Here is a 26,992-nt window from a genome sequence, read left to right on the forward strand (position 1 = left end):
GTAATTTGTTGTATCACTTTTTGAAACTTTTACTGCTTTTTTTACAGACAATGAAAATCATAATTAAAGTGCAATCTATTGTGTCGTCATAACTAAGCAAGCTATTCATTATGAACCGAATCCTAACTAGTGCTTTGTTTAATCATTTTTATTTGTATGAATGCGATTACTTTGTTAGTTTGTTATATTAATAACTGTACCGTTTGCCACGTACCAGTATGACTATCAGTTATTATCACTATGCTGTCTTTTATTGTGGTCGATGCAAATTTGAAATAGGAGACAAATGGATAACTAAACTTTTCTTTTTAAATAAATATCCAAATTATTCTTTTAAAAAATTAATAAAAAATATTTTGGTCCTAATAATTTTTTATCTTTTAAAAATCTTTAAAAATTATGTTCATAGGACAAACTGATTTTTCTGTCACTTTTAATTAAATTTTTAATGTGTGCGTTAAATAATAAATTTTAGAGTAAATATCATAAATCCCTAAAAGATTTTGTATTGGATATTTTTGTTTCCAAAAAAAATTTATTACGTTAAGGCGACTGCAACGGAGAGCTCCTAGTCGACAATTGACGCTCGACGGTAGTACGAGAGAAGCGCGTCGGACGATGACAGCAGCGAACCCTAAACCTGAAGGGAAAACTCCAATCGTGCGGGAGGAGAGGTTGAGTAGCGTTGACTGCTCATATTGCAGCGGATTTTATGGAGGTTGGTTCTCCGATGCTGGCGGTGGGGTTCTCTTCGATGGCTGCTCGATCAAATTGGAGAGGGGGTTACTGCTAGGTCAAAAGGAAAGGGAGCTGTTTTTAGATGCCAGAGATAACAAATAGAGAATTCTAATTTTTTTCAAATTTTAAATTAAAAATTAATAAAAATTAATTAATTGATTATAATTTAATTTTAGTTACAATTTCATTCTATTGTACATATTGTACACTACATATATTGGCTTCTAATACTTTTTCATAAAAATAAGACGCAATTCTTTCTGTCATACTTTTGAGGATCTATTTGCCTAACTAAAAATAATGGATCTGATTAACATAGAAGAGACCTATATGTCTTATATATTTTTTAAAATTCAAGGACCTCAATGTAATAAAAAATTTTAGAAACGAAAATATCTTACACAAATTTTTTAAGCACCTATTTAAATATATATTCTAAATTTTATTATAAAATAATTAAGTTTAAAAAATACTACTTTAAGACAAATTATTTTTTTTTCAAAATAATGAAAAGATCAATTTGTCCCACGAAATTAAATTTTAAGAATTTTGGAGAATAAATTAGTTAAAGATTACAGTTTTCAATTTAAAATATTTTAAAGACCAATTTTGATGTTTAATTTTTCAATAATTAGTTAATTTTAAAAAAATTGTTATATTCAAAGATTTTAATTTATAACATATTGTTAGCATAAAATTTATTATGTGACTATTTAACTATATATATTGTCATAGTATAAAAGAAAATTTTAACTATATATATAATATATTTGGCTAACAGCATTTAGTTTATTGAAAATAAAATATTGAAAGGTTGAATACATTATAGATAAAAGGTTTAAAAGTTTATTTTTCAATATAAGCCTTATTTTCTTACTTGTTAAAATAGTTTTAAAGAGATTGTATTATAGTAATATTTATCTTTTACCATAATATCTTACCATAAATATTTACTTTAGTAAAGAAACTAAAATATTTTATCTTAGCCAACTCAGGTTACCTATTCTTAAACTTGTATTCAAGACTTGCCTTGTCGAGAGTAAATGTTAACTACTTAAATTAAGGAAATGATATTGTTAATTACTCCAAAAATTACTAATATTACTCCCACTCAATTATATTTTATTAGTTTCTATAGAAAAATATTAGACGTCTAAATATTTTTTTAACCAAGTTTTTAACTAAGTTTACACACGTTTCTTCTTTTATTATCTTTCATATATAATTTTATTCTCCTATTTCTCTTTTTCTTCCTCTTTTGTTATCATCTTCGTCATTATCTTTTTTGTGTTTTTTTTTTCAATGTCATTATTGTCATTGTCTCCGTCACTACCATTTTTGTCGTTTTTTTGTGTTTTTTTTCAATGTCATTATTGTCATTGTCTCTGTCACTACTGTCGTTGTCATTGCTTCCGCTATTTTTTTTCTTGTTGTTGATGTTGTTGTTATTGTTTAATTTCCTTTTTTTTCTTTTAGTCTTCTTTTGTTATCATTATCATCATCTTTGTCGTCTTCAACTTTTTCTTTTCCTATAAATGTTAAGAAAATTAGAATACATAAATTTTGATTCATAACACGTAAATTTTGATACATAACACATAAATTTTAGTATACAATATAAAAACTTTTTGAAGGATCACATGTCTAAAGCATTGACACCTAATTAATGAAAATATACAATACATAAATTTTGGTATACAGTACAAAAATTTTGACATATAGTACATAAATTTTGATGTGCAGTACACAAATTTTTGAAGAACCATATATTCATAATATAGACTCACCTAACAAGTAACAAACAAAATATATTTGCAGTAAAATTTGTGTGCTATGTGCAAAAAATTGTATATCATATGCAAAAATTTCTATACTATACCAATGAAATACGTACAACACATAAATTTTAGTGTACAGTACAAATTTTGTACATAATACAAATTTTTATGTTTAACATAAAACTTTTTTGAGGATTATATATCCAAAATATTGACTCACCTAATTAGTAAAATATATTCGCAACAAAATTTTGTATGTTATATAAATAATTTTATTATGTACAAATTTTTATATGTTGTATTTCAAAAATTTATATATATTATCAATAAATTTTTGTGTTATCCAACTAAAAAAAATTATGTGCTAAAAAAATGCAAACAAAAAATGATACATATATTCATTTTTTTTCAATGAAATTATAATAACTTAAATTGAAGTTAATTACAAAAATACTTATACATGTATAACATCACTCGTTTGGATAAAATGCTATTTTCTTGATTTCTTAGCTGAATTATAATAGTACATAGATTAAAATTTAATGAATATTAATATAATAATTTAAAATTCAATTCAATTTTAAAAAAATATTTTAGATATTTCTTTAAATAACACCAACACAACAACTTCAAATTAATATAATATTATAAATGGAACCTATATTTAACATTCTTTTATTTATGTTGTTTTAGAAAACCTTTAGAGACATTTTTATTTTAATTTCTCTTCTCATTCTATTCTTTTCAGTTTTTTCTAAAATGATCTTACAATGCACTTGCTTGCGGCTCATTTTCTCAAACAGTACACTAAAAGAATAACTCGTGTTACCCTTATACCTTATATATTTATATAATTATTGTAGTAATAAAAAATTAAAAATATTAATTTAATATTTACCAAGATATTTTAAGTTTATTAATTATTACACAAAAGTTATAATCATATTGAATTAAGTTAAAAATAATAAATTTAAAGTAACTTTTAAATTATGGGAGAGGTTATTGCTTCATCTCCTTTCATTTTATTTAACTTTATTTATCTAATACATCTTTTTTTTTAAATGCACAACTCTACAAGATAAAATTACATTTTAATTTGTAGTTTCTGCTTTGTAAGTTTTGTTTATGTTATTGATAAACAATATATGGAGGCATATTAATTTTATTAAAATTAAAAATAAATTAAAATCAAATCATTATTATTATCAATATTATTTCATCATTAAAATATTTTAAATAATATTAAAATTCTTGATCAAACAACGGTAAAATAAAATCACTAAATTTTTATAAAGATTCAGTAAATAAATATATCCATTATCCAATTACATTTTACCGTTGTGTATTTATAAAAAGCTAAAGAAATTATTATATAATCATATAGCATTATCAATTTTTAGATTAATCGTTTATAAATACGTCTATATGTACTTTAATATTGAAAAAAAGTTTTAATAGGTTAGTACCAAAAGATTATAACATTATATATATATATATATATATATATATATATATATATATATATATATATATATGATTTTAATGTTATAATTAAACACTAGGTGGTATAATATTGGATATTATAATATTTTAGTTTTTTTATTGCAATTTTTTAAATTATATATTTAAATCTTTTGGTTATCCTTCTTTAAAGATTAAAATAATAATATTTTTATAGTATTCAGATTAAATATGAATTTAAATATTATTTATTGACTTTTCAACAATAAAAATATTACTGAGTGCTCTGTTAGAGTTTCTTAGTGCTCTGTTAGGATTTCTTAACGGAGTTCATATTGCCGTCAAGGCTACATTGTCAACGTCAATTAAATCTCAATACAAGTTTCCGTAATCTACATGGCTGAGACAACGAGGGATGAAGATCGGACCGAGGAAGACAACCGGAAAGGAGGTAGGAATGTGATTCTACTGGAAGAGGCAGACATATCAGAAGGTATTAACGCTTGCTCCAATAGTCTCTTTGGCAGACTCTTTACTTCCAAAACCTTCTCAATTGGAACCATGGGGAATGCTTTAAAGGCTATATGGGGAAACCCAGAAGGATTTAGCGTGAGCGATAAAGGGGATAATTCCTTCCAATTCTTTTTTAATAAAGAAGTGGATGTCTTGCGTGTTGAACGTGGTTCTCCATGGCTATTCAAAGATTACGTGCTCCATGTCAAGAGATGGAAGGAAGATTAGAACTGTGATGAAGAGATTATTTCCAATTTTCCAGTTTGGGTTCAATTTTGGGGTTTGCCAAAATCGTTTAAAACCCTCGAAGTTGGACGTAAGTTAGGAGAAAAATTGGGCATAGTGTTGGAGGTAGGTAAATTTCAGATGCGAGGCAGAGAAACTAGGATTGTGAAGACCAAAATCAATATTGATGCTGTCAGGCAAGCGAGAGATCAGTTAATAGTGGTAGGACCTAATAAAAAGGAGGTAGAAGTGGCACTGCGCTATGAGAGACTTGGAAAGTTCTGTACCTATTGCGCAAAATTGGGGCACGAGGTGAAAAACTGCCATGATCTGCTGAAGGACACAGAGAGTGATATGGTAAAAGAGGATGACATTGGCGAATGGGTTAAAGCCAACCAAGTGGGAATGCGAATCTACTCTGAAGGAGAAAGAGCATTTAACAACTCAACCCAAAACCAGAATAAGGACACTCAACGTAAGAAAAAACCGGTCTTAAACTGCTTATTGGAAGAATTTACAGGGATGTCAATGCAAGAAGGGAAACAAAGTTTGAAACCACAAGACACTGGTAATAGGGCAGCACCTGAGTCACCTCAATCAGCCAATTCTAGAACAGAATGCATGGAGGTTATCATAGCTGGTCAGTCCAATACCAATGAGGATGAAGGGCAGCTTATGCAATTCGCTATTGAGCAGTATCTCACCACAGATAAAGGTAGGAAGTGGAAAAGGTTAGCAAGACAAGGTGCTGCAGAGCCAGATACTAAAAGTGAACCCAAAAAAAGGTTGATGAGTGGTATAGCTGAAGGATCTACAAAGAAAGCAAGAATAGAGGATGAAAATGCAGTTAAAGAGATGGTGGAAGTTGCCAGCCTACAAATGGCACCTAAGGCGCCATGAAAACTATAGTTTGAAATTGTCGGGGTTTGGAGAGACCCCTGACAATTCACACCTTAAAAGGGATCTGTAAATCCCACTCCACCGAGATTGTGTTTATAAGTGAAACAAATAACCAATCTCGACAGGTGGAAGCAAAACTTCGGGTATGCGACTACGAAAACTGGCATATTGTTAACCCGACAGGAGTGGCAGGAGGACTTGTGCTAGCTTGGAAAGACAGCATCAGTGTTCAAATTATTAGCAGTGGAGAATTCTTTGTGGCAGCCAAAATTAAGGAAGTCGGAAGTAGTGAGGTATGGGCGTTCATTGGTGTCCATTTGAGTTGTTCGGAACAAATTCGATCCTTACAGTTTGAGGAGCTTACAACAATGAGCCAACACTTGGAAGGAAAAGTGGTAATAGCAGGCGATTTTAACGCTATAACAAGCCAAGCAGAAAAGGAGAGTAGAGGCCAAAAATCAGCAACCACCATTGCAACATTCACTAATTTTATTGACAGTAACGAATTAGTGGATATTGGAATGGTAGGGCACCCTTTCCCGTGGACAAATCGAAGACAAGGAGAGGATTTGGTGAAGGAGAGGCTTGACCACTATTTAGTTGGGATGGAATGGAAGTTGAAGTTTCCGAATGCAGTGGTGCACAGGCTCACAGAGTCAGGCTCGGATCATGCTCCACTTTTGATGGAAACCGAACCTCAATCCTGGCATAGTAAAAGGCAGTTTAAATACTAGGAACGTTGGTGTGGAGAAGAGGATGTCAAGAGAATTGTCAGTGAAGTGTGGAGAATGGAAGTTGTAGGCTCAGCTATGTTCTCCTTGGCCCAAAAGTTTAAAGTTTGTAGACATAGACTAGTTCAATGGCAGAAAACTCACAAAGCAAACTCTCGAAAAGAAATTGAGGACCTTCAAGCTAAACTAGAGGAGTTGCGGGTGGCTGGAATCAATGGGGGAGAGGAGGTTACCAGTTTGGAGAAGAAGTTGGAGCTGGCATATTTGAAAGAAGAGAGCTATTGGCGAGAAAAATCTAGAGTCAAGTGGATAAAAGAAGGAGATCAGAACACTAGATTCTTTCACCAGAAATTTCAATCAAGGATGCGAAGGAACATAATTTGGAGATTAGTGGGGAGGGACAATGAGATTGCATCGAAACCGGAGGATATTGCAAAGATAGCTGAAGACTACTTTTGCGATATTTTTACTTCTTCTTGTTCGGCTGATATGAATCCATACTTAGAGGATTTGGAGCCAAAGGTTACACCTTCCATAAACCGTAGGCTCCAAAGGCTAATAACTATGGATGAGGTCAAAAGAGCTACATTTAGTGTTCACGCTCAGAGTGCTCCTGGTGATGACAGGTTTACAGCTAAGTTTTTTCACTTTTTTTGGGATATAGTTGGAGGTGACGTTTTTAAGGAAGTAAGAAGTTTCTTTTACAGTGGCAGAATTCTAAAAAGCTTCAATCATACTCAAATTTGTTTGATTCCAAAGGTGCCAGATGCCAATGACATGACTCAGGTATGACCGATCAGCTTGTCTTCAGTTATGTTTAAAATTATTTCTAAAGTCATGGTGCATCGATTACAAGGTATTATGAATAAAATTATAAGCCCAAATCAGAGTGCGTTTCTCAAAGGTAGACTCATTTCAGATAATATCCTAATTGCCCACAAATGTATGCACTATTTGAAAAATAAGAGAAGTGGGGCAGAGCATGAGATGGCTATTAAACTAGACATGAGCAAGGCTTATGATAGGGTCGAATGGAATTTTTTATGGTATATTATGGATAAGCTGGGTTTTGATGCTAAATGGATTAACTGGACTAAGGAATTGGTAACGACTGTTTCTTACTCTGTCGTTGTGGAAGGTCAACCTTTTGGCTATTTTAGGCCAAATAGGGGCATCCGACAGGGTGACCCCCTATCTCCATATCTCTTTCTTTTTTGTGCAGAAGGGCTTTCCTTCTTGCTACACAAGGCAGAGCAAAACAGATTAATTCAAGGAGTTCAAGTTAATCGGAGATGCCAAACAGTTAATCACCTTTTGTTTGCTGATGATTCAATCCTTTTTTGCAAGAGTGCACCTAATACAAGCCAAAGTATTCTAGAATTGCTAGAGATCTATGAGGATTTCAGTGGGCAAAAAGTCAATCTGAATAAGTCAGCTATCTTTTTCAGTCACAACACACCTCAGAACACAAGACTAGCAATTGCTCAGACACTAAATATTGAACATATCGGAGCACAAGACAAATACCTGGGACTGCCCTCTATAGTTCAAAAATCAAAGAAAGCAACCTTTGGAGCTATCAAAGATAAAGTTCAGAAGAGGATTATGGGTTGGAAAAGAAGTCTATTGTCATCAGGTGGTAGGCACACGCTATTGAGAGCGGTGGGGGAGGCGATTTCTATTTATACACTCTCTTGTTTCAAGCTCCCGGACATGCTGTTGACTGAGATTCATAGCATGCTCTCGCAATTTTGGTGGGGTCAAAAAGGCGCAGAACGAAGAATGGTTTGGATTAAATGGGACACAATGACGAGACCGAAGAAAGATGGAGGGCTGGGGATCAAGGACCTAAGGGCGCAAAATTTGGCTTTATTGGGAAAACAATGTTGGCGTCTAATGAAATACCCTAATTCTACTCTATCAAGAATGGTCAAAGCTAAATATTTCAGATATACAGATTTCCTACATGCAGAGATAGGAAGCGTACCGTCGTAGGGCTGGAGAAGTATTCTTGAAGGGCGCAAGGTGATCAAGAAAGGCTTGTTATGGAAAATAGGCTCTGGCACTAATGTTCGCATCTTCCATGACCCCTGGCTCCCACCACCAATGCCCTTTAATGTCCCTCAAAATGCACTCACAATCCCACCAGATCTGCAAGTGTATTACGTTAGTGCGTTACTAAATCCTGATAGAAGCTGGAATAGAAATCTGATTGAGTCGATTTTTCCAGTTGATATATGCAATAAAATTTTTTCAATCAAACCAACAGAAGAGGAGGATGAAGTTAATTGGTGCTGGACAAAATCTGGTATATATGAAGTTGGGTCAGGATACAAAATTGCTTATAGATTCTTTCATTCTCCTACTTCATTGAGGCCCTAGAACATACACAACAGAGTTTGGAATAGCATTTGGGAGTTGAAATTACCACATAAAATTAAGATTTTTCTATGGAAAAGTCTTCATGAAAAGCTTCCAGTGTTGCAACAAGTCCACAGCCGGTTCGCATCCACTCCTGCCACTTGTCCAAGATGCATGTTGAAGGCTGAATCAATTTCTCATGCTTTGTTCCAATGCCCCATATCTTCAATAATATGGAGACTAAGCTTAATAACCCCTGACTTATGGATGAGAGAAGAAGAGACATTTTTCAATTGGTGGCAACGAGTCTTATCCTGGGCAGCGGCTCAATTAGACGGTAGACAAAAGACCCTCCTCATAGCGGCACTGTGTTGGAGCACTTGGAAAGCGAGGAATCGGTTTGTTTTTGAGAAGGTAATAAGCCCGGCACCAGAGATAGTGAAAGAAGTCAGCAATTTAGTGCGTGAACTCGTGAGACATACCTGATAGATGATGCTAATTTTCTTTACTCTTACTTTACTCTTCTTTAAGCTCTTAGTTTTTCAGTCACAGTTGATGATAAATAGAAATACCCAATTCTTTTGTACTTCTTTATGGAAACACTTTTATTTTATATTAATAAAATAACATTTATCTTTAAAAAAAAATAAAAATGTTATAATAAAAATATAAAAATGTATTAAATAACTGCTTCTTTAATTTGAGTTATTCATTTGTGTAAGAAGGAATACACTAAAAAAAAACATATAAAAATCAAATGAAAATGGTGTGACAATAATAGCCTCTCCTTTATATTATACTAATAAGCTTTTAATGTTTTTACTGGGGAAGAAAAAGTATTTAATGTTTATATATATAAAAAAATATTTTAGAAAAAATTGATAAAGTGGTAATTGAGTAGAAATGACAACATCCATTATATTTCTCTTAAAATGTTTACCTAGACTATTTAATTTCTTTTTTCAAGTTACACTATCATGCTATCAAACATTGCTCGTAATTTTTTAGATATTATCAAACATGAACATTTTATTAAGTTGTTATATTCGTGTATCGTCTATATTTTAGATACCACATCTATTAATATTTGTCTAATAGACATATTTTTTTTGTATAATTATATTTTAATAAAACATAATTTTTTTAAACATATTTAAATACACTTAAATATCATTATGTATCAACATATTTAATTTTATTCTTAATATATATTCTTAAAAAAAATTTAGAAATCGTACATATTATTATTTATTAAAATAAAAAATATGTTAAATACTTTATATAATTAAAAAAATAATAAAAATAACTAAAAAAATTTATATTTTAATATTAATAAAATATTATTATAATTTATCTAAAAAATATTTTATATTTTATATATATGTCATATTTTTCCATTTTATAAAAATTTAAAATTTATGTATCTGTTTTGTGTCATGTCGTATATATCTCGTATCCATGACAACGTCTCTACACTGTAGGTATATAGAGACACTCTTTTTTAAATGCATTTTAATTGATTATAATATCTTTAATTTAAGAGTTGAGACGCAAGTTTAGTAAAAATTTATTTCTAATATATTCTTGCTAACTTTTTAAAATATCAACAAGATAATTAGGAGAGTTTTAATAATGAGGAAAAATTGTTATGGAAAAAAAACAATTATTATATATGTATTTATCTATAAATATATAAAGTATTTAATTTATTTTTAATATGTATTTTTATATTTTAATATATATTTTATACGAATAATTAATTGGATGACTAATTTTTACTATAAATATATTATTATAGTTAAATTAAAATTATATATGTCTAAAGACAGTTAAATGATCAAAATTAAGAATATGATAAATAAATAATTCAAATTATATATTTAATAATAAATAAAAAAACAAGAATTTATATACAGTATAACTAGGTATCTTTTAAAAATTATTTATTATTCAGTTTAAAAAAAAACTAAAAAATAAATAACTTTTTATAAAAGTGAGTAGTTAAATTAATTAAATAATATTATTTAAATAAAAAAAATTGACTAAAATTGAAAAATTAAAAGATAAATAGCATTTCTCATTTATATATAAACATGTACACATATCAATCCGCCATTAAAAAAAATCATATGGATAAAAAAAAATCGTCACTCGTCATAGAATTCTAATTATTACAAATTTAGAATATCTATTCCAGTTAATCAAAGGAAAGATATTAAAGATCTACGTAACACATTCGTTCTATTCAAACGTATGCAACAACAATTTTCTCTGGGAGGAAATAGATGCCCATTACAATTTAATACTTTACTTCCTCAATCATCACTTCATAATTTTTGTAAATATGAGAGAAAAATAAATCATTTATAGTATTGGATGTTTTGACTTTTGAATGATACTCTGTTTTTTTTTGGATGTGGATGATAAGAAAGACGTAAACGAAATTTCACAACAGTAGCTGACGAGCTGGTGTATATAATAACTGAAAGACGTTAATACAATTAGAAAGGGAACCAAGTAGCATGTGTAACTGCCGTGAATTTCAATTTGAATTGTCCAATTTTGCATGCCCATGTACGAATTTTGAGTTTCAACTAAAGTAGGCCCAGGGTTAAAAAGCAATTCAATAAAGCTACTTATTGCGAAATTGATTCTGTGCAAAAGTTGCATTTTATTCTTTCTTCCACTAAATTTACCGAAAATTATGCTATTAAATTATGGAAAATTCTACGGTGCTTATAAAGATTTTTAGCATAGTATGCTGATTTTGCGTGGCAATATGAAAAATCACCACGTAGGATGAGAATGGTTGTGAGACGGAACAGGAGAAGCATTCCGTTCTACAAGAGTAACTTATGCGTGGTAGTTAGTTTTATAATTAGTTGATAAGATAATTTAAAAATTAAGAATAAAAACTATTTAAAAATAAATATAAAAATTTTATAAGTTATTTAAATTTTAGAAGGTATAAAATTTATAAATTTAAATTAAATAAAATATTTAAAAAAATGTTTAATTATTCTATTAGTCTTTATAGTTTTGCGAAATTTTTAATTAGGTCTATATTTTTTTTCTTTTGATTAGGTCCCTGCACCAAATTTTTTTTCAATTAGATTTCTTTTAGTAGTGATTGGCTTAATTTTAGAGGGATCCAACTAAAAAAAATTGGTGCAAGGACCCAAATAAAATAAAAAAAGTGTATGGACTCAATTAAAAAAAAATTGGTGCAAGGATTCGATTAAAAGGAAAAAAAGTATAGGGACTTAATTAAAAATTTCGTGAAACGGACCAACAAAGTAATTAAATCTAAAAAAATTTATTATGTTATTATTATGTGTAATAAAATTAAAATAAACATTTATAAAGTAATTATTTATAAACATCATATAAGTTTATTTATTTATTTTTTAACGGTATTTAATTTGAAGCAAAGATAGATATTATATTCAAAATATTTTTTATCTTTATGGATAATTTTAAATTTTATATTCAATTTATTAAATTATTTTTAATTTTATTATTTTTCAAAATTATTAATTTATACTTTTATTATATTCATGTTTTATCAATTTTTAGCAAATTAAGGTAGTTCAATATTTAATGGTCTGGGTTCGATATCTAGCTAATTCATGTTTTATTATATTAATATTTTATTGATATTTAATTAAGTCTCTGTACTTTTTTTTCCTTTTAATCGAGTCTTTGCACCATTTTTTTTAATTGGGTCTCTACATTTCTTTTTTTTCTTTTATTAGGTTCTTGCACTAATTTTTATTTTAATTTGATCCCTATAGAATTAAGCCAATTATTGTTAAGAGTGACTTAATTGAAAAAAAAATTTGATACAAAAATCTAATTAAAAAAATATAAAGACTTATTAAAAATTTTGTAAAACTTTAAAAACTAACAGAATAATTAAACTTTTTCTTAATATTTAATTTAATTTAAATTTATAAATTTTATACATTCTAAAATTTAAATAACTTATAAAATTTTTATATTTATTTTTAAATATTTTTTATTCTTAATTTTTGAATTATCTTATAAACTAGTTATAAAACTAACTACCATGCATAATTATTTTGAACGGGATGCTTCTTCTATTCTGTTTCATAACTATTCTCACTCTACGTGTCAATCTTTTATATTGTCACACAAAATTAGCATATTATGCTGAAAACGTTGATAAGTACAGTAGAATTTTTCTTAAATTATTGTATCATACTTGAGATGTGAAAAAGCCTTTAGAAGACTTAAATTATTTTTTATAGGAAAATATAAATAAATTCTTAATCTTTTTATACATAGACATTTAAGTCATTTAAGATTAAATAATACATTTAAGTTTTTTATCTTTAAGATTACAAGATAATTATACCCTTATGTAGAGTTGAGATTAAAAATATAATAAAAAATATCAATTTAGAAAAAAAATAATGATGTGTTCATTACGGTAATAACGTAAATAATTGGTAAAAAATTAAAGAACAAATAGGTCCCCGTGCATCACTATCGTCATCCATAACCATTATCATGTTGCGAATCTCTTCCTCCCTCCACCCTCCGTCTCTTAGCTTTCAGACCGACCCTTCCATACACCCACCAATCTCCCCTTTAAACATTCTCCACCACCACTTCTTTGCCATATCTTCCTCCATCACCTCTTCCATCATCTCCGACCAAAAAGAAAACTAATTTCGTTATTTATCATCTCTTTTCACTTTTCACCTTGGTCACTTTTTCGAGAAAATGAGAAAAATCTTGCACATCTAGTGTGGCCAATGTGGCAACCAGATTGGTGCCGAATTCTGGAAAGTGGTCTACGACGAGCATGATATCGATCACACCAAAAAGTATAATAGTGATTTAGAGCTCTAGCTTGAGCACATCAATGTCTATTACCACGAGGCCAACGGCAGAAAGTACGTGCCACGCGTCGTCTTGATGGATTTGGAGCCTGAAACCATAGATTCAATTAGATCCGATTCGATTGGGCAGATCTTCTACCCCGATAATTTTGTGTTTGGGCAGTCCGATGCGGGTAACAATTAGGCCAAAGGTTACAACATGGAGAGAGCTGAGCTCATCGACTCTATCTTGGATGTTGTTAGGAAGGAGGCTAAGAATTATGATTGCTTAGCTTGCAGGGATTTCAAGCCTGCCATTCTTTGGGAGGTGGCATTGGCTCAGGCATGGAAACCCTTCTCATCTCAAAGATCTAGAAAAAATATCTAAACTATATGATATTGATATTTTTTATCTCATTTGGTGACACAGGGATGTAACAATGCCAGTAAATAGGGATGAGCTGCGGAGCCTGATTCAACATGCACCACATAAAGCATGTGGTCTGGGTCGGGTCTCGGGATCGGGGCCCCCAAAAAAGGTGCCAAAATATGGTTTTTGAGACTTGACGGCAAAGGATGGAGGAGGTTGGTAGGTTGAGAAGGAATTGGAGCTACTGATTGGAGGAGGAACGCGAGTAGGGCTCAATGGGGTTCAACGTCCAAATGCGTCGTTTTGATGCACATGGACCTATTGGTCCTTTAACTTTTTGCCAACCATCCACATCATCATCGTAACGGACACATTACTATTCTCCCCTTCAGATTAGTATTTTCCGTTACGTTTTTAACCCCAACTTCACATAGGAGTATAATTGTCACGCGTTATTAAATGTGTTTTTCAATCCTAAAGGACTTAAATGTCCACGTGTAAAAAGGACTTGTTTAAACGGTTTAGTGAGCTAACCACTAGACCAACCCAACTTAGTTGGCTTAGATTATCATTAATTAGCATAAATTGTTCACTACAATCAGGCACGAACTGACACAGGAAAAAGTGGGGAGGGAGCACTTGCTCCCACTGAAATTTCATTTTTTTAATTATATCTATATATAATATGTCCCCACTCTAAATTTTAAATGACCTTACTACAAATAAACTAAGCTCAATTACTCATATTTTGCATTTGATAAGAAGAAGTTAATTCGTTTAGTTGAATTTTATCCATATGAATTCTCTTCTACTCAATTTTTGGCACTTGATAGTTAACTTGAGAATTTTATATTGGATATGTATCTTGATGATCAATTCTCAAATATAAATGGAATTGGTAGATTATCTCAAAAGTTAGTTGAGACAAAAAAATATATTATTTATCCATTGGTGTTTTTTCTGTTGAAATTAGCTTTTATTCTATCCGTGACAATGGCATCAGTTGAAAGAACATTTTCTGCTATGAATATAATAGTCGATTTCATAATCAAATAAGAAACGAGTGGTTGAATGATTGTTTAGTTACATATAAGAAAGAGAGACATTCAATCAAGTTGATAATGAAACACTTATTCAACATTTTTAAAATATGAAAATAAGAAGAGAAGTACCTTTAAAATTTATCCAATTCACGAGATTTCTTTATTGTTGTCACATGTTAAGGTAGAAGAGTAGTTTAATAATTTTTAAGTTCTAAAACAAAATTGGATTTTGGATTAGACTTGGTATTAATAGTTGCAGCAAGCTTGGTATTCTCCTTGGAATTGGGCTTGAGATTAGAGTTGGGATTGGGCTTTGAATTAAGCTTGGATTGCTCTTAAATTTGGATTTGGGTTAACTTCTGGGTTGAAATTGGAATTAGGGTTAGATTTGAAATTAGTTTAAGGTTACATTTAGAAGTGGTGAATATAACATGGTTCTTGTCTAACTTAAAAGTAATTTTAAATTTGGGACTTGAGTTGATGTTACATATTAAAGTAGAATTAGGGTTATAGTTTGAGGTAGGAGTGAAAGCGTTGTTGAAAAAATTACCACAAATATTATATAGCACAAATAAATTACCAGAAATGGCTAGCAAAATCAAAATTCCATTAAAAAAAACCTCTAGAAGAAACAAAAATCTTAGTATCTATTAGATTATGTTTTATTTACTTATATAAGACATTGAGATAGAAATATAAAAAAATAAAATTATATTTGACAAAAAAAAATATGAACATAAATATTATATCAAAAAAATTAATTCGGTATATTTTGTGTCCTTTTTAATAAAAAAGAAATATTAATAAAAAATATAATTTATATTTTTATTATTTTTTATTAATTTTTTATAATTATATTTTTATTATTATATTTTTTTATTTTTTGTGTGAAAAAAATAAATTAAATTTTATAATTTATTATTTCTTTTATATAATTAAGAAACATGATAAGGCTTACTCTCTTTTGATAATGCGAATTTATTCTTCTCTTTTACTCTGTCGATGGTTTGCTCTGCCTCCCTATTTCCACTACTCTTTTGCCGGTTCGCTCTCTTCTGCTTCTGGTGCTTCCGTAAGGTGAGAAATTTACTAAACTGCCTCTGTCTCTGCTTCATACTCATGTTTGTTTATACTATTTTTAATTTTGATAATCCATGTATAACTAATTAACTATTATTCTTAGGTGGATATTTTGGTGGCATGATTTTACGTGGTTAAGTGTGGCTGATGTTTAATTGGCCAATAACATGCTGACATGTGACAAGTGGTGAGTCTTATCCATGAGTGCATCAGCATCAACGCTGCATCAAAAGGATCTCTTAGGTGTTGAGCGCAGTAAATTTGTGAGATTTACTGCAGGGACAATGAGAGAATTTTGACTTAATAGAAAAAAAAAGATGTGATATGGGCTGACTAAAGTGTGAGTAGAGAAAAATACTTATTTTAAAAAATAGTAAAATGTCTAAAAAATGAGTTGGACAAAAATAAAATTTGATTTTTAGAAATGAATGAAAAACAAAAAGTTAAAAACTAAGGTGGAGAGGGCAATGTAAAGAAAAAACAAAAAAGATAAAGAAAGGGACTTTTATTCATTTTAGGATTAGATTAATAGATTCCTTTAATCATAAAATTTAAAAAAACCAAACTGATTCTTTAAGATTTAAATTGAAAAACTTACAAAAAAAAAAGCATGTTAGTACAAATTTTTTTGATATTAATTATAAGTAAATTTGGATTTAATTACAAAAAACACTAATTCACCTTCCGTTGTAATTTTTTTGAAAATAATAAACGTTCTATATATAAAAAATTTAAATATTTAAGATAAAAAAATTAATAAAATAAAAACTTAATTATCATTAATTTTATAATTTTTATAAAATATATATTTTATTCTTAATTTAAGAATAATTAATTTTTTATTTTATTATTTTATTATCAACTTTTTTCTTTTAAAAGTATTGATTCATAAGGAAAAAAAACCTCATGTTACTTGTTTTTTATTGTATTTCACAAACAATAAGCTTTAAATTAATTGGTAAAGAGAGATATGAAAATCAAACCATTTTAATAATATTTTTTAATAATTAAAATGTAACAATAATATTAGAAATTTATTTTGTAATCTATTTTTTTTTAATTTTAAAAAGTGCAAATTCTGCAATAATTTATGATCAAATTAAAATTACAAAACTGATACAGGATTTAATAATAAGAAGTTGCAAAAGTGATACAGTAATATTTTACATCTCTTTGGTTGTATCTTCAAAGAGTTTTAGAGTCTCGACATATGTGGTCTTGAAGTTGCTGTTCAATTCGGATAGTATTATTTATGCAAAAAATGACTATTTTCTAAAAATCATATCTCCTAAATTACACATAGAAAAATTTTAAAATTTTAGAGGAATAATTTAGACATTTTAAAGTTTCATAGAAAAATAATTTCACTCATTTTGAGCGACTAGATTGTTCTCAATTTTGTTCACAAATTACTGTTCAAAACTGCATAATTTTATAAGACTACAACATGTAACCTTAAATTTTGAGAGGTCAAAAATTGATTTCTAACTTTTCATTCACTCTAACCTTACATTCTAACTTTCTTTCACCTATTGTAACTTATTTAAAATATTAAATCAACTCCAAATACTCAAGATTAATAAATTACCATTTTTGGTTACTTTTACATTTAAGCATACTCATATAAAATAAAAAATTTCTGTATTACTCAACATAGCAATCCAACCACAAATCACTTAAACAATTCACCTATATTATCATCAATTTATTGCATCATATATAACAACTAGTCCAACATCATTTCAAGTAATCATTAGTATGTATCATCAATTAATTTAATCATGAATTAATTCAATCATGGAACAACCACTACAACATTGTACACAACCGTTATCAATTTGTCATATTTCACATTATTGAGGGAATTCATTTTTTGCACCTAAAAGCAGTTGCAACATAAATTGAACTTAACAAAGACTTCTCTCACACGCGTCAAAAATAATGAACCAACTCAAAGAAATTAGAAAAGTTGCATTCCAAAAAACAAAAACGAGCTTGCATTACCACTTCTTACAACGATCCATCTAAACAAACTCAAATTAAAAAAATTTATAATTACAAAAATCAGAAAATGGATAAAAAATCTCTACAACTTCAATTGAAGAAGTAAAGCGTTGATTCAAAAAAAATTATTAAATTTGGGAGAAAAGACGAAAATGATAAAAAAACACACCTTTATATTAATGAGAAAGAGATGTATTTGTGATGGACATGTGACGGTGATAATAATATCGCGATAACGTTGTGAACAATGACGATAAAATTTCGATGACGCTGATGACAGTAAAAATAAAGAGAAGATAGAAAATATATTTTCAAATTTAAAAAAAATAAAATAAAAAATTTTGGTTTAGAACAAATATGTCATTGTATTATTATTTATTTCTTTTTCATCCGTTTTCATCTCATGAGAGAAAAAAATGTGGTTAGACTGGTCACAATGCAAAGACATGCAAGGGACCACCAAGACCTAAACCACCCCCAAAGGTTAAGAAAAATGGACAGCCAACAGCAACAAAAAATACTTCATTTGCTCCACCATCACAAGATGAAGTCCAAGTCTCCCAAACAGCACCCCAACCACTGCCACAGGTATAATCTCAGTTGAATTTGTTGTGATCATATTGTTGTCATGCAGCCTGCATTCATGTGATCTTCAATGTGATAGTGACTGATTGGCTTAATACTTAAGGATCTATTTGCCTAATAAATTATCTATTTGGGGATCTATATGTCAGAAAAATTATTTACTTGGGGATCAAGATGTCTAACGATTTGTTTATTTTGTATTCTATTAGGAGCAGATAACCAACAATTTAAGCCATGTTGCACCTCCATCAACATTTAGGCCTTCAAGACCTAAACAACCAATTAGGAGGCCACATTCTACTCCAGCACCTACCCCACCTTCTGCTCCAGCACCTTCTCCAAGACTAACCATCTCCGCAGCACCACAGAGGCCTACCCAGTCAGCATCACCTGAAAAACTTGCTGCTACAAGTTCTGGCACAGCTTCAAGAATCTTCAAGTTCATGCCAATACCTGGACTAAGGCTTTCAAAATAGATTTGGGCCTACTGTGTCAACATACTTTTATGAGTTTAATACAACTTTGTCATATTTTGCTATGTTATTAGTACATCTTATTGAGACAACGTGGTCTGTCTATGTTTGGTTATTATGTTGATAGTGCATGGCACTGCACCTTTATTTTGTGGAAGATCTTAGTATTTCTTGCAAAACTTAAAGACTAGCTACCTTTTTGTGTTAAACTTTGGTTATATGGAATGCAAGTATGGTACTTGGATTTAAGTATGTCTGATTTGATTCCATTTTTAATGTAACTTTTCTTTATCCAGAAAATACTCATCATTCATTTACTCATCGTTCATTGCTTGTCCTAGCACTTACAAATTAGAGTTGCATAAACAAAAGCTAACACTGTAATTACTTGTTACACTATATAACATAAGATAAAATCTTCCTTAAACTAACTAAATCCTACCTACAAGAAGACAGACCATAAATTTTAGTATGAAAAAGAACACAGGACAGCAGCACCCGAACCATCGTCTATTCTCAACGGCATTCTTATTCTTCTTCTCAAATGCATCAAGCAATTCTTTCAGCTTTTTCACCTTCTCCGCCAGAGCATCATCATCCTCTCCACCATGACCATCGCATTGAAATACCCTATCAAACCACACAAAGAAATCACAGTGGGGAGTTTTCTCCTGCCCATAAAAATAGAAGGGTTTATAGTACAACATCATCAGAAATCATGTTTTACATACAAAAAAAGTTTAAAATCATCAATACATTACCCTGTAAAAAGGACAGCCAAAGAAAGGTCTTTTCGGATTTTTCTCCGTTCCAGACTCTACAACTATGGCATAGGCTCCACAATGACATCTTGGAGTTTCTCCTTTGGCGACTCTGAACCTACCGCCGTGGGCAGAAGCACTGCTAACACTTCCGTCACCACTACCTTTAACTCGCCGTCGATATGAACTTCCACAACTATCTCTGGCAGCCATTGTTAACACTATACCCTTTGTTAATTAGGGTTTCGGCAAAAGGAAGAAGAAGATTTTGATTTCACACGTCGTTTCATGGCTATCTGTAATTTTTCATTATCGTTTTTGTACAATCCACTCCAGGGACCACGTTGTCTGTTTTCTCACGTGTCTCTTATCATCTGTGTCACCAACTCATTGTGACACGTTGGATTTCGTCGTTAGACTTTAACAGACCAATTTAACAGAAGGATTAATTTTAGTTGAGGACTAAAATGTCCACGTTAAAATTCATTAGGGACCAATTTGGGTAAATATTCAAAGGGAAGAAAATTTAATTTTCCACCCATTTTCCTTCTCAAATTTTTTTCCCCATATTCCCTTGAACCATAATTTTCATCCTTTTGTTTGGTATTCCTTTGCTAGCAAAGGAAGTTTGAAACCAATTTCAAATGGATTTGGATCCTCTAAAGTTTGAATTTCACTTTAGAGAGTAAAGTATGATCTCTCACCATTGATTTTATAGGTGGAACCAAGAATAAATATAAAAGAGAAATTATTCAAGGGTAGAAGATCACACTTTACTTTCTAAAATGAAATTCAAACTTTAGAGGATTCAAATCCATTTCAAACCTATCAGATTTCAAACCCACATTGTTCAGATGAGAAGATAAGATGAGAAAACACCACATCCAACTCAAAACCTTAAGGTGTCAAGTTAATGGGTCTCTCACCTTATAAACTTCTCACTCTTTCATGCTTTTTTTGATGTGGGACTAACTTCAACACTCCTCACACTTGCAACACTAACACTCCATCGCGGACTCGCGTTCCTCTTGTCGGAGTCGCGGTCGTTTGATCTCTCCTCGCCGTGTTTCTCTGTTAGCAATCTCTCGCCGTGTTTGACCCAATCAACTCCTCTGGTCTACTCTCTTCAAAAGTGCCACGTGTTCCTTGGCCACCTTAGCCATTGTTTTGGTCTGGCCACCACATACGTCACCTTATTCTTATATTCGTTATATTTCAAAGGTGGATTAACAGGCACATCAATGGCCGCAGCTCTCATGTCTCCGACTCCTTTCTTTCGCCGCTTCCTCACTCAACGCTCCAAACCAACCATTTCCTGCTGCTCCCATTCCTTCAAGGTTAGTTGTCACTCCATCAAACAAATTTCAGGGATAAACAAAATTGTTTTCCTTAGGTGTGACCTTGTGTGTGTGTGTGTGCAGTTTAAAAGGCAGTACACGAGCGTGATGATAGTGCCTACAGGGATTGGAGCTGCTATTGGTGGTTACGCTGGAGATGCTTTGCCCGTTGCTCGTGCTCTCTCCACCGTCGTTGATTGTCTTATCACTCATCCAAATGTATGTATGTATGTATGTATATGTATTAATGCTGCTGCTACTTTCTTATCACTCATCGCTGCTCCTTTTTAACTCTGAGGCTGTATTTGGATTCGGTCTCTAAGACATTGAGAAATGTTAGGGACAACGCATTTTATCATTGTTACCTAGCACTTTTAGCCAACACTTTATTTTTATATTATTAGAATTTAGGGTCTATTGTTTAGGGTTTATAATTTAGTACTTAGGGTATAGAATGTTGGCCAAAATGTGATAAATTTTGTTGGTCATGTAGCATTGCTCTAGGACAAATATTTCGAGCTGCGGATTAGAGACATTTGGGTGAGGAAACTTAGTAGGCACGTTAGTAGGACTTTTGGCCATTCTTTCTTCAATCTCTGGCTGTACATGGTCTCTTGGCATTCAAATGCACTTGTTTTTCTTTTAAATTTTGTTTTTTAGTTAGTATAATAGTTCATAATCCTTTTGCACACATCCTTCATATCTCTGATTGGCGCATAAATAACTGATCATTAATATATACTATGAAGTATGAATTGATTAATTAATGGTATTTTTAAGTTCTATAAAAGGTTGTTGTTTCTAGTTTTTCTTCAATATGTGATCATTTGCTATTTATTAATTATTTATTTTAAAGCTGATCTCATTACAAGTTTTTTGTAAATTCTGATATATGAACAACAAAATGGTCTTTAGATAAAAGAAGAGAAGGTGCTAGAGTGAAATACAAGGAGACTTGGAGGTAAAGGTGTGTAGTTAGTAGTAGAATTACAGGGAGGCGAGGCTGGCAGGAATCTTGAACTTCCTGCCATATTTGTACCTTTGTAGATCACCACATTGTTCTGGGATCTACAAAGAAATACATGTATATCTATTATACCTTTCGCTACTTAACTCAATCTATCATATATCGTTAAGAATTTTCAATACATTTTTCTAAGAAAGATCTTATCATTAAAAAGGCAAAACAGTGAAGTACTGATATTGCTTGTTTGTGTTAACATATTGAGCCGGCATGGATGATATAAATCCTATATTGTTTTTATGTAATTTAAGCATGAATATCACAAAATCGGATGGTTGCATGTTACTATGCTGTTCAGTTATATGATAAATGATTATCATGAAGAAATGGGCAGTTGATTTTCTTGGTTGTTTGATTTTTTAAATTCTGCAGGTTCTTAATGCAGCAATGCTATACTGGCCCATGCCAAATACATTATACGTTGAAGGTTATGCGCTTGACCGCTTTGCAGAAGGGTTGTGGGCTTTACAACCTGTTCACCAAAATAGAGTATGGCTCTAATGAGAAGTATCTAGCGAAAGGAGTGGTCTTATAGGAGAGTGAAAGCATGAAATTTGGACCCTCGCACGTTGCACGAATGGTCAAGATCAGAAGATAAAGTTATGTGACTTTCTTAAGTGGTCTTGTGATCTTCTAGTACCCTGCCCATCTGTGCATGGATATACGGCCCAAATTTGCACCTTTAACTCTCCTACCACTCCTCTCAATTAATACATCCTCATGGCTATCATGATGAGTGTATCTCATGTAATGTTGCAAACTTTAATGGTTCTCTCATCATCAGCCTATTTTTTTTCCTTTGTTTATTTATTTTGGGTGTTAAATAGGTGGGAATAGTTCTCGATGCTGGAATAGAGGAGGACCTTCGACTTCGCCATTTACAAGTAGCTGATGCTGCTAGGGCATCACTTGGATTACCCATCATAGAATATATTGTCACTGACACTCCCCTTGAGGTATTCAATTTCATACATTTTCCTATAAAATGTAAACCACCATGCTTTTTCAGACAATTTTCTCTGTGCAACAGACAGACCTTTGTCTACAGTAACTGACTGCAGAACTCATGATTCGATTCTTTAATAGAATTGCAATGATTCATTTGATAATTAGAAATTTGATGTCACTGAAGTTATATAAAGCTCATGATGTCCCACACATATACTCCATTTGTCAAATTTGCCTTTGCCATAATCACTTGTGTTGCATTATAATTGGTGAAATTTTCTTCTTTTATCCTACATATTGATAAAGTATGTTATGAAAATTGCAAATTGAAGTTAAGTTGTTAAGTGTAAACATTTCATAAAAGTCATATTGTGCACTAGAAAATTCTAAAGAAAAAAAAAATATTATAGTTGGACCTAACAATGGTAGGTCATGGTAATATATTTTTCAAATAAATGTCTTCTCTGCTGTTTATCTCTCTAATACTCTCTATTTTCAAGATAATATTCTTATAGTTGTATTTATTTTGTTCTCACCTCATGGAATTTGTTGTTTTGAAGTTGGATTAAAAGAATTCTTCATGCATGTCTATAGCATCTAAGATTATGATCTTGCAACAATTTAAAATGCATAACCAAAGTCAGCTTTATAGTTGTCTTCCTATGAGATTCTAGTACTTGATTCGGTAAATTATACAGGTGGAGAAGTGGATTGATCCAGAAACTGGAAAATCAACAGGGAGGATTAGGCACCCTGATTCTTTGATTAGAGCTGTATGGAATTTAGTGAATAGGTCAAAAGTGAATGCCATTGCTGTTGTTGGGCGTTTTCCAGATGATGATACTGATGATGTAGATGACTATCGGCTGGGAATGGTACGGTGCTAATGATTACTGAAATGAAATAACATTTCACTAGATATCGAAGAATATAATTTGATTAAAAGAAAATCATAGGATATCTCACTCTTTAACTTTCTAGGGCCATTGTTCTAAGTTCTCCATTTTTATCATTGTCATCGGTTCTTTGCTATTTGCATTTGATTGATTTTTATGCTAAAAGATTTTCAATCGTCTTTAGATGATCTGAAATTTTTTCTTTAATACCTTCGCTGCTGGAGTATGTTAAGTGTTCCAGGAACGATTCTTATCCCATTCATTCCTTGCTTACTTACATTTGCTTCCTCCACCTGAACTTCTCAGGGAGTAGATCTTTTGGCAGGAGTTGAGGCAGTTATAAGCCATCTAGTGGTAAAGGAGTTCAAAATTCCCTGTGCTCATGCTCCTGCTATGTCTCCACTTACGATGAGTTTGTCTCTTAGTCCAAAATCAGCAGCAGAGGAGGTTGGTAAACTCTGGATAGCAAACAACTTTATTTTTGGTGGTTCAATGACATTAGAATTTGGTAACTGATTGCAAGTATGCAACCATCTACCTTTGCTGGTCCAAGTGGAGTTTATCAAATTTGAATTTTGCTTAACGTAGCTTCATTTTCTTTTTCAATATTAATTTAATAAGCATCAGGTAGAAGAAGTAAACAAAAAAATAAAAAAAAAATAAAAGTGATCCTGGTAAAAACTGGTTTGGTCTAAATGCCATATTTTCTTTTTTCTTATGCATTCCGTGGATATTGTGTCATGATAACAACTTCCATAAAAATATGTATGCATATTTTGTCAAAATCAATATATCCTATGAATATGGTGATCTAGGGACTTTCCACTAAAGTTAGCTGTTATTCTACTGCAGCATGTAACCTATTTCCTGCATGGGAATTCAAAAGGATGAGACTAGCATATTGACTTTTGTATTTACACCTGTATTCTTCTTTATTGAAATATCCACCATATCATTCATGTGCACATTCTGGATTGTGATGAAAAGGCTACAGTGTTTCAGAAGGTAGGATCTTAGAAACATCTCAGTTAGCCACTGTGTTCATTGATGCCATGTTTGCAGGTTTGTACAATTTGGAAAAATTTTCTAGCAATTTATGATCAATATATTTCCACCCGTTTCATTGATTCATGCTGATTTTTGCATACCTTAGCAAATAGATATTGTTGTAATTAACTAATTAAGTATTAGTGTCTTAAGTTAGTTGCATAGACCATTAGCATCTAAATTAGATCCAAACACGTCTTATGTTGTTGACATCTATATGTTGTGTTCACTAAACTATTTCCCTTACCTGGTTAGGAGAATATGATTTTTAGTTTAGTATTGAAAATTTCATTTCCTTTTGTTAAGGTCTAATTTGTTTGGAGCAAAATTGAGAGGAGCATTTTAAGTGTTTGCTCTTATAATTGAAATTATTTAGATACAACCTGTATGAATTGACTATGGAAATTGTTGAGTGGATACAATTGCAAAATTTTATTTATATAGTTGGTGCGAACTTGGTTTATTAATGTGTTATTGCAGTAAAAATTATTTCTCGTTTCTTTGCATTTTGGTTGGGTAGATAACTTGTCCATGTCTAATAGATTGGCTACACCTTCTTGCCATGTGTACTTGCTGGCTTAAGTAATGCTCCTCAATACTTGGTTAACTCCTCTGAATCTACGGAGAGGAATTTCATATCTGTGAGCGATGTCGATTCTGTGATCCTTCCCAGAGATGCTTGTGGAGGTGATGGAACTCTTGCTTTTGCAAGAAGTGAAAAAAATAAGGTATAATTTCAAACATATAAGCATTTGGTTTTCGGAAAAAAGCAATGAATTTTATTTACAAGAAACAACGATTATTGCCTGATAACTTTTTTATCTTTCTTTTGCTCAAAGTTGTCTAACCAGCAATTTCTGTCACAATGTTGTTTCGACATGACGGTATATTTTTTCTTGCAGCCTCTGATGATTACAGTGGAAGAAAATGATACTGTTCTCAATGATACTGCAGATAAACTTGGTTTTGAAACGGTACAGTTTTTTCTTTTGTTTTGAGCATCTAATACTTTATCCACTTGAATTAATATTCTCAAGAAATGAATTTGCTGAAATATTTGCAATCTTTTTGAGTTAAAAAAAATGGTGGAAATGCTAGACAAATGATATATATGGACAAACTAGTAAATAATATAATACTACCTCATGTTCATAATATCAGTTACTTTGGTTATTTGCATGCTAATTAGAAATCCAAAATCAATAATACAATACCTTTATTATTGTACTTACTACTTAACAATAATGCTCAATGAACATTACATTAAATTGTGAGGATTACGAATATTAAACCAAAAAGAATTCTTTAAAGTGATAAATATTGTGGTCAGGTCATGAAGATGTGTTTGGTTTGTATTTTTATTTTTCGTCTTTATTTTTTATTTTTAGTGTCTTATTTATAAGATTTATGAAGGAAAAATGAAAATAAAAGCACTGTTTTATTATTCTCACTGCTTTTATCCCCCCCCCCCCCCCCCTTTTTCAAAATTCAAAAAACAGGGAAGAATAAAAATGGAAACAAAAAATGTTTTCTCAAACCAAATTGTCTTTTCCTTTTAGAGGCGATGCTTATACCTTGTGCAATGAAATGAAACTGTGTTGGTTAATGAAATTGTTGTTTCTTCCTTCAGCTGCAGGTCTCAAATTATTGGGAGGCCATTGGAGTTGTTGCTTCTCACAAGGCAGGGATCAATCCCTTCTCGCTTAGACGAAACAAAATTCCTAACATTGGGTGTGCTTCTATGCATCTCAATGGTCACTCCATTGCAAGAGAAAGAGCTATCTCTTAGCCCTTTTTTTTTTTTTTTGTACTATGTAAATCACGATCCAAGTCTAAAAATTTATGTTATGTTGGTCTTATTTTAAATTTA

The 26,992-nt window shown here is 31.1% G+C and overlaps 2 protein-coding genes and 1 pseudogene across 2 annotated transcripts; all 3 read left to right on the forward strand.

Annotated features, from left to right (window-relative positions):
• Positions 1-6,403: 6,403 nt before the first annotated feature.
• On the forward strand, positions 6,404-8,341 carry LOC112708988 (uncharacterized). Its single transcript, XM_025760899.1, has 2 exons — positions 6,404-7,132; positions 7,694-8,341. Exons 1-2 carry the CDS (start codon positions 6,404-6,406, stop codon positions 8,339-8,341), a joined length of 1,377 nt encoding a protein of 458 aa, XP_025616684.1.
• A 5,115-nt stretch (positions 8,342-13,456) lies between these two features.
• On the forward strand, positions 13,457-13,992 carry LOC140175081 (tubulin beta chain pseudogene; annotated as a pseudogene).
• Positions 13,993-20,848: 6,856 nt separating this feature from the next.
• On the forward strand, positions 20,849-26,992 carry LOC112710638 (uncharacterized). The gene is made up of 9 exons (XM_025762948.3): positions 20,849-21,207; positions 21,292-21,426; positions 22,604-22,720; positions 23,059-23,187; positions 23,878-24,054; positions 24,382-24,522; positions 25,665-25,850; positions 26,025-26,096; positions 26,753-26,992. Exons 1-9 carry the CDS (start codon positions 21,112-21,114, stop codon positions 26,909-26,911), a joined length of 1,212 nt encoding a protein of 403 aa, XP_025618733.1. The 5' UTR covers positions 20,849-21,111; the 3' UTR covers positions 26,912-26,992.

The sequence above is a fragment of the Arachis hypogaea genome, chromosome 9 (assembly GCF_003086295.3).
Source record: "Arachis hypogaea cultivar Tifrunner chromosome 9, arahy.Tifrunner.gnm2.J5K5, whole genome shotgun sequence".
NCBI classification, from domain to species: Eukaryota; Viridiplantae; Streptophyta; class Magnoliopsida; order Fabales; family Fabaceae; genus Arachis; species Arachis hypogaea.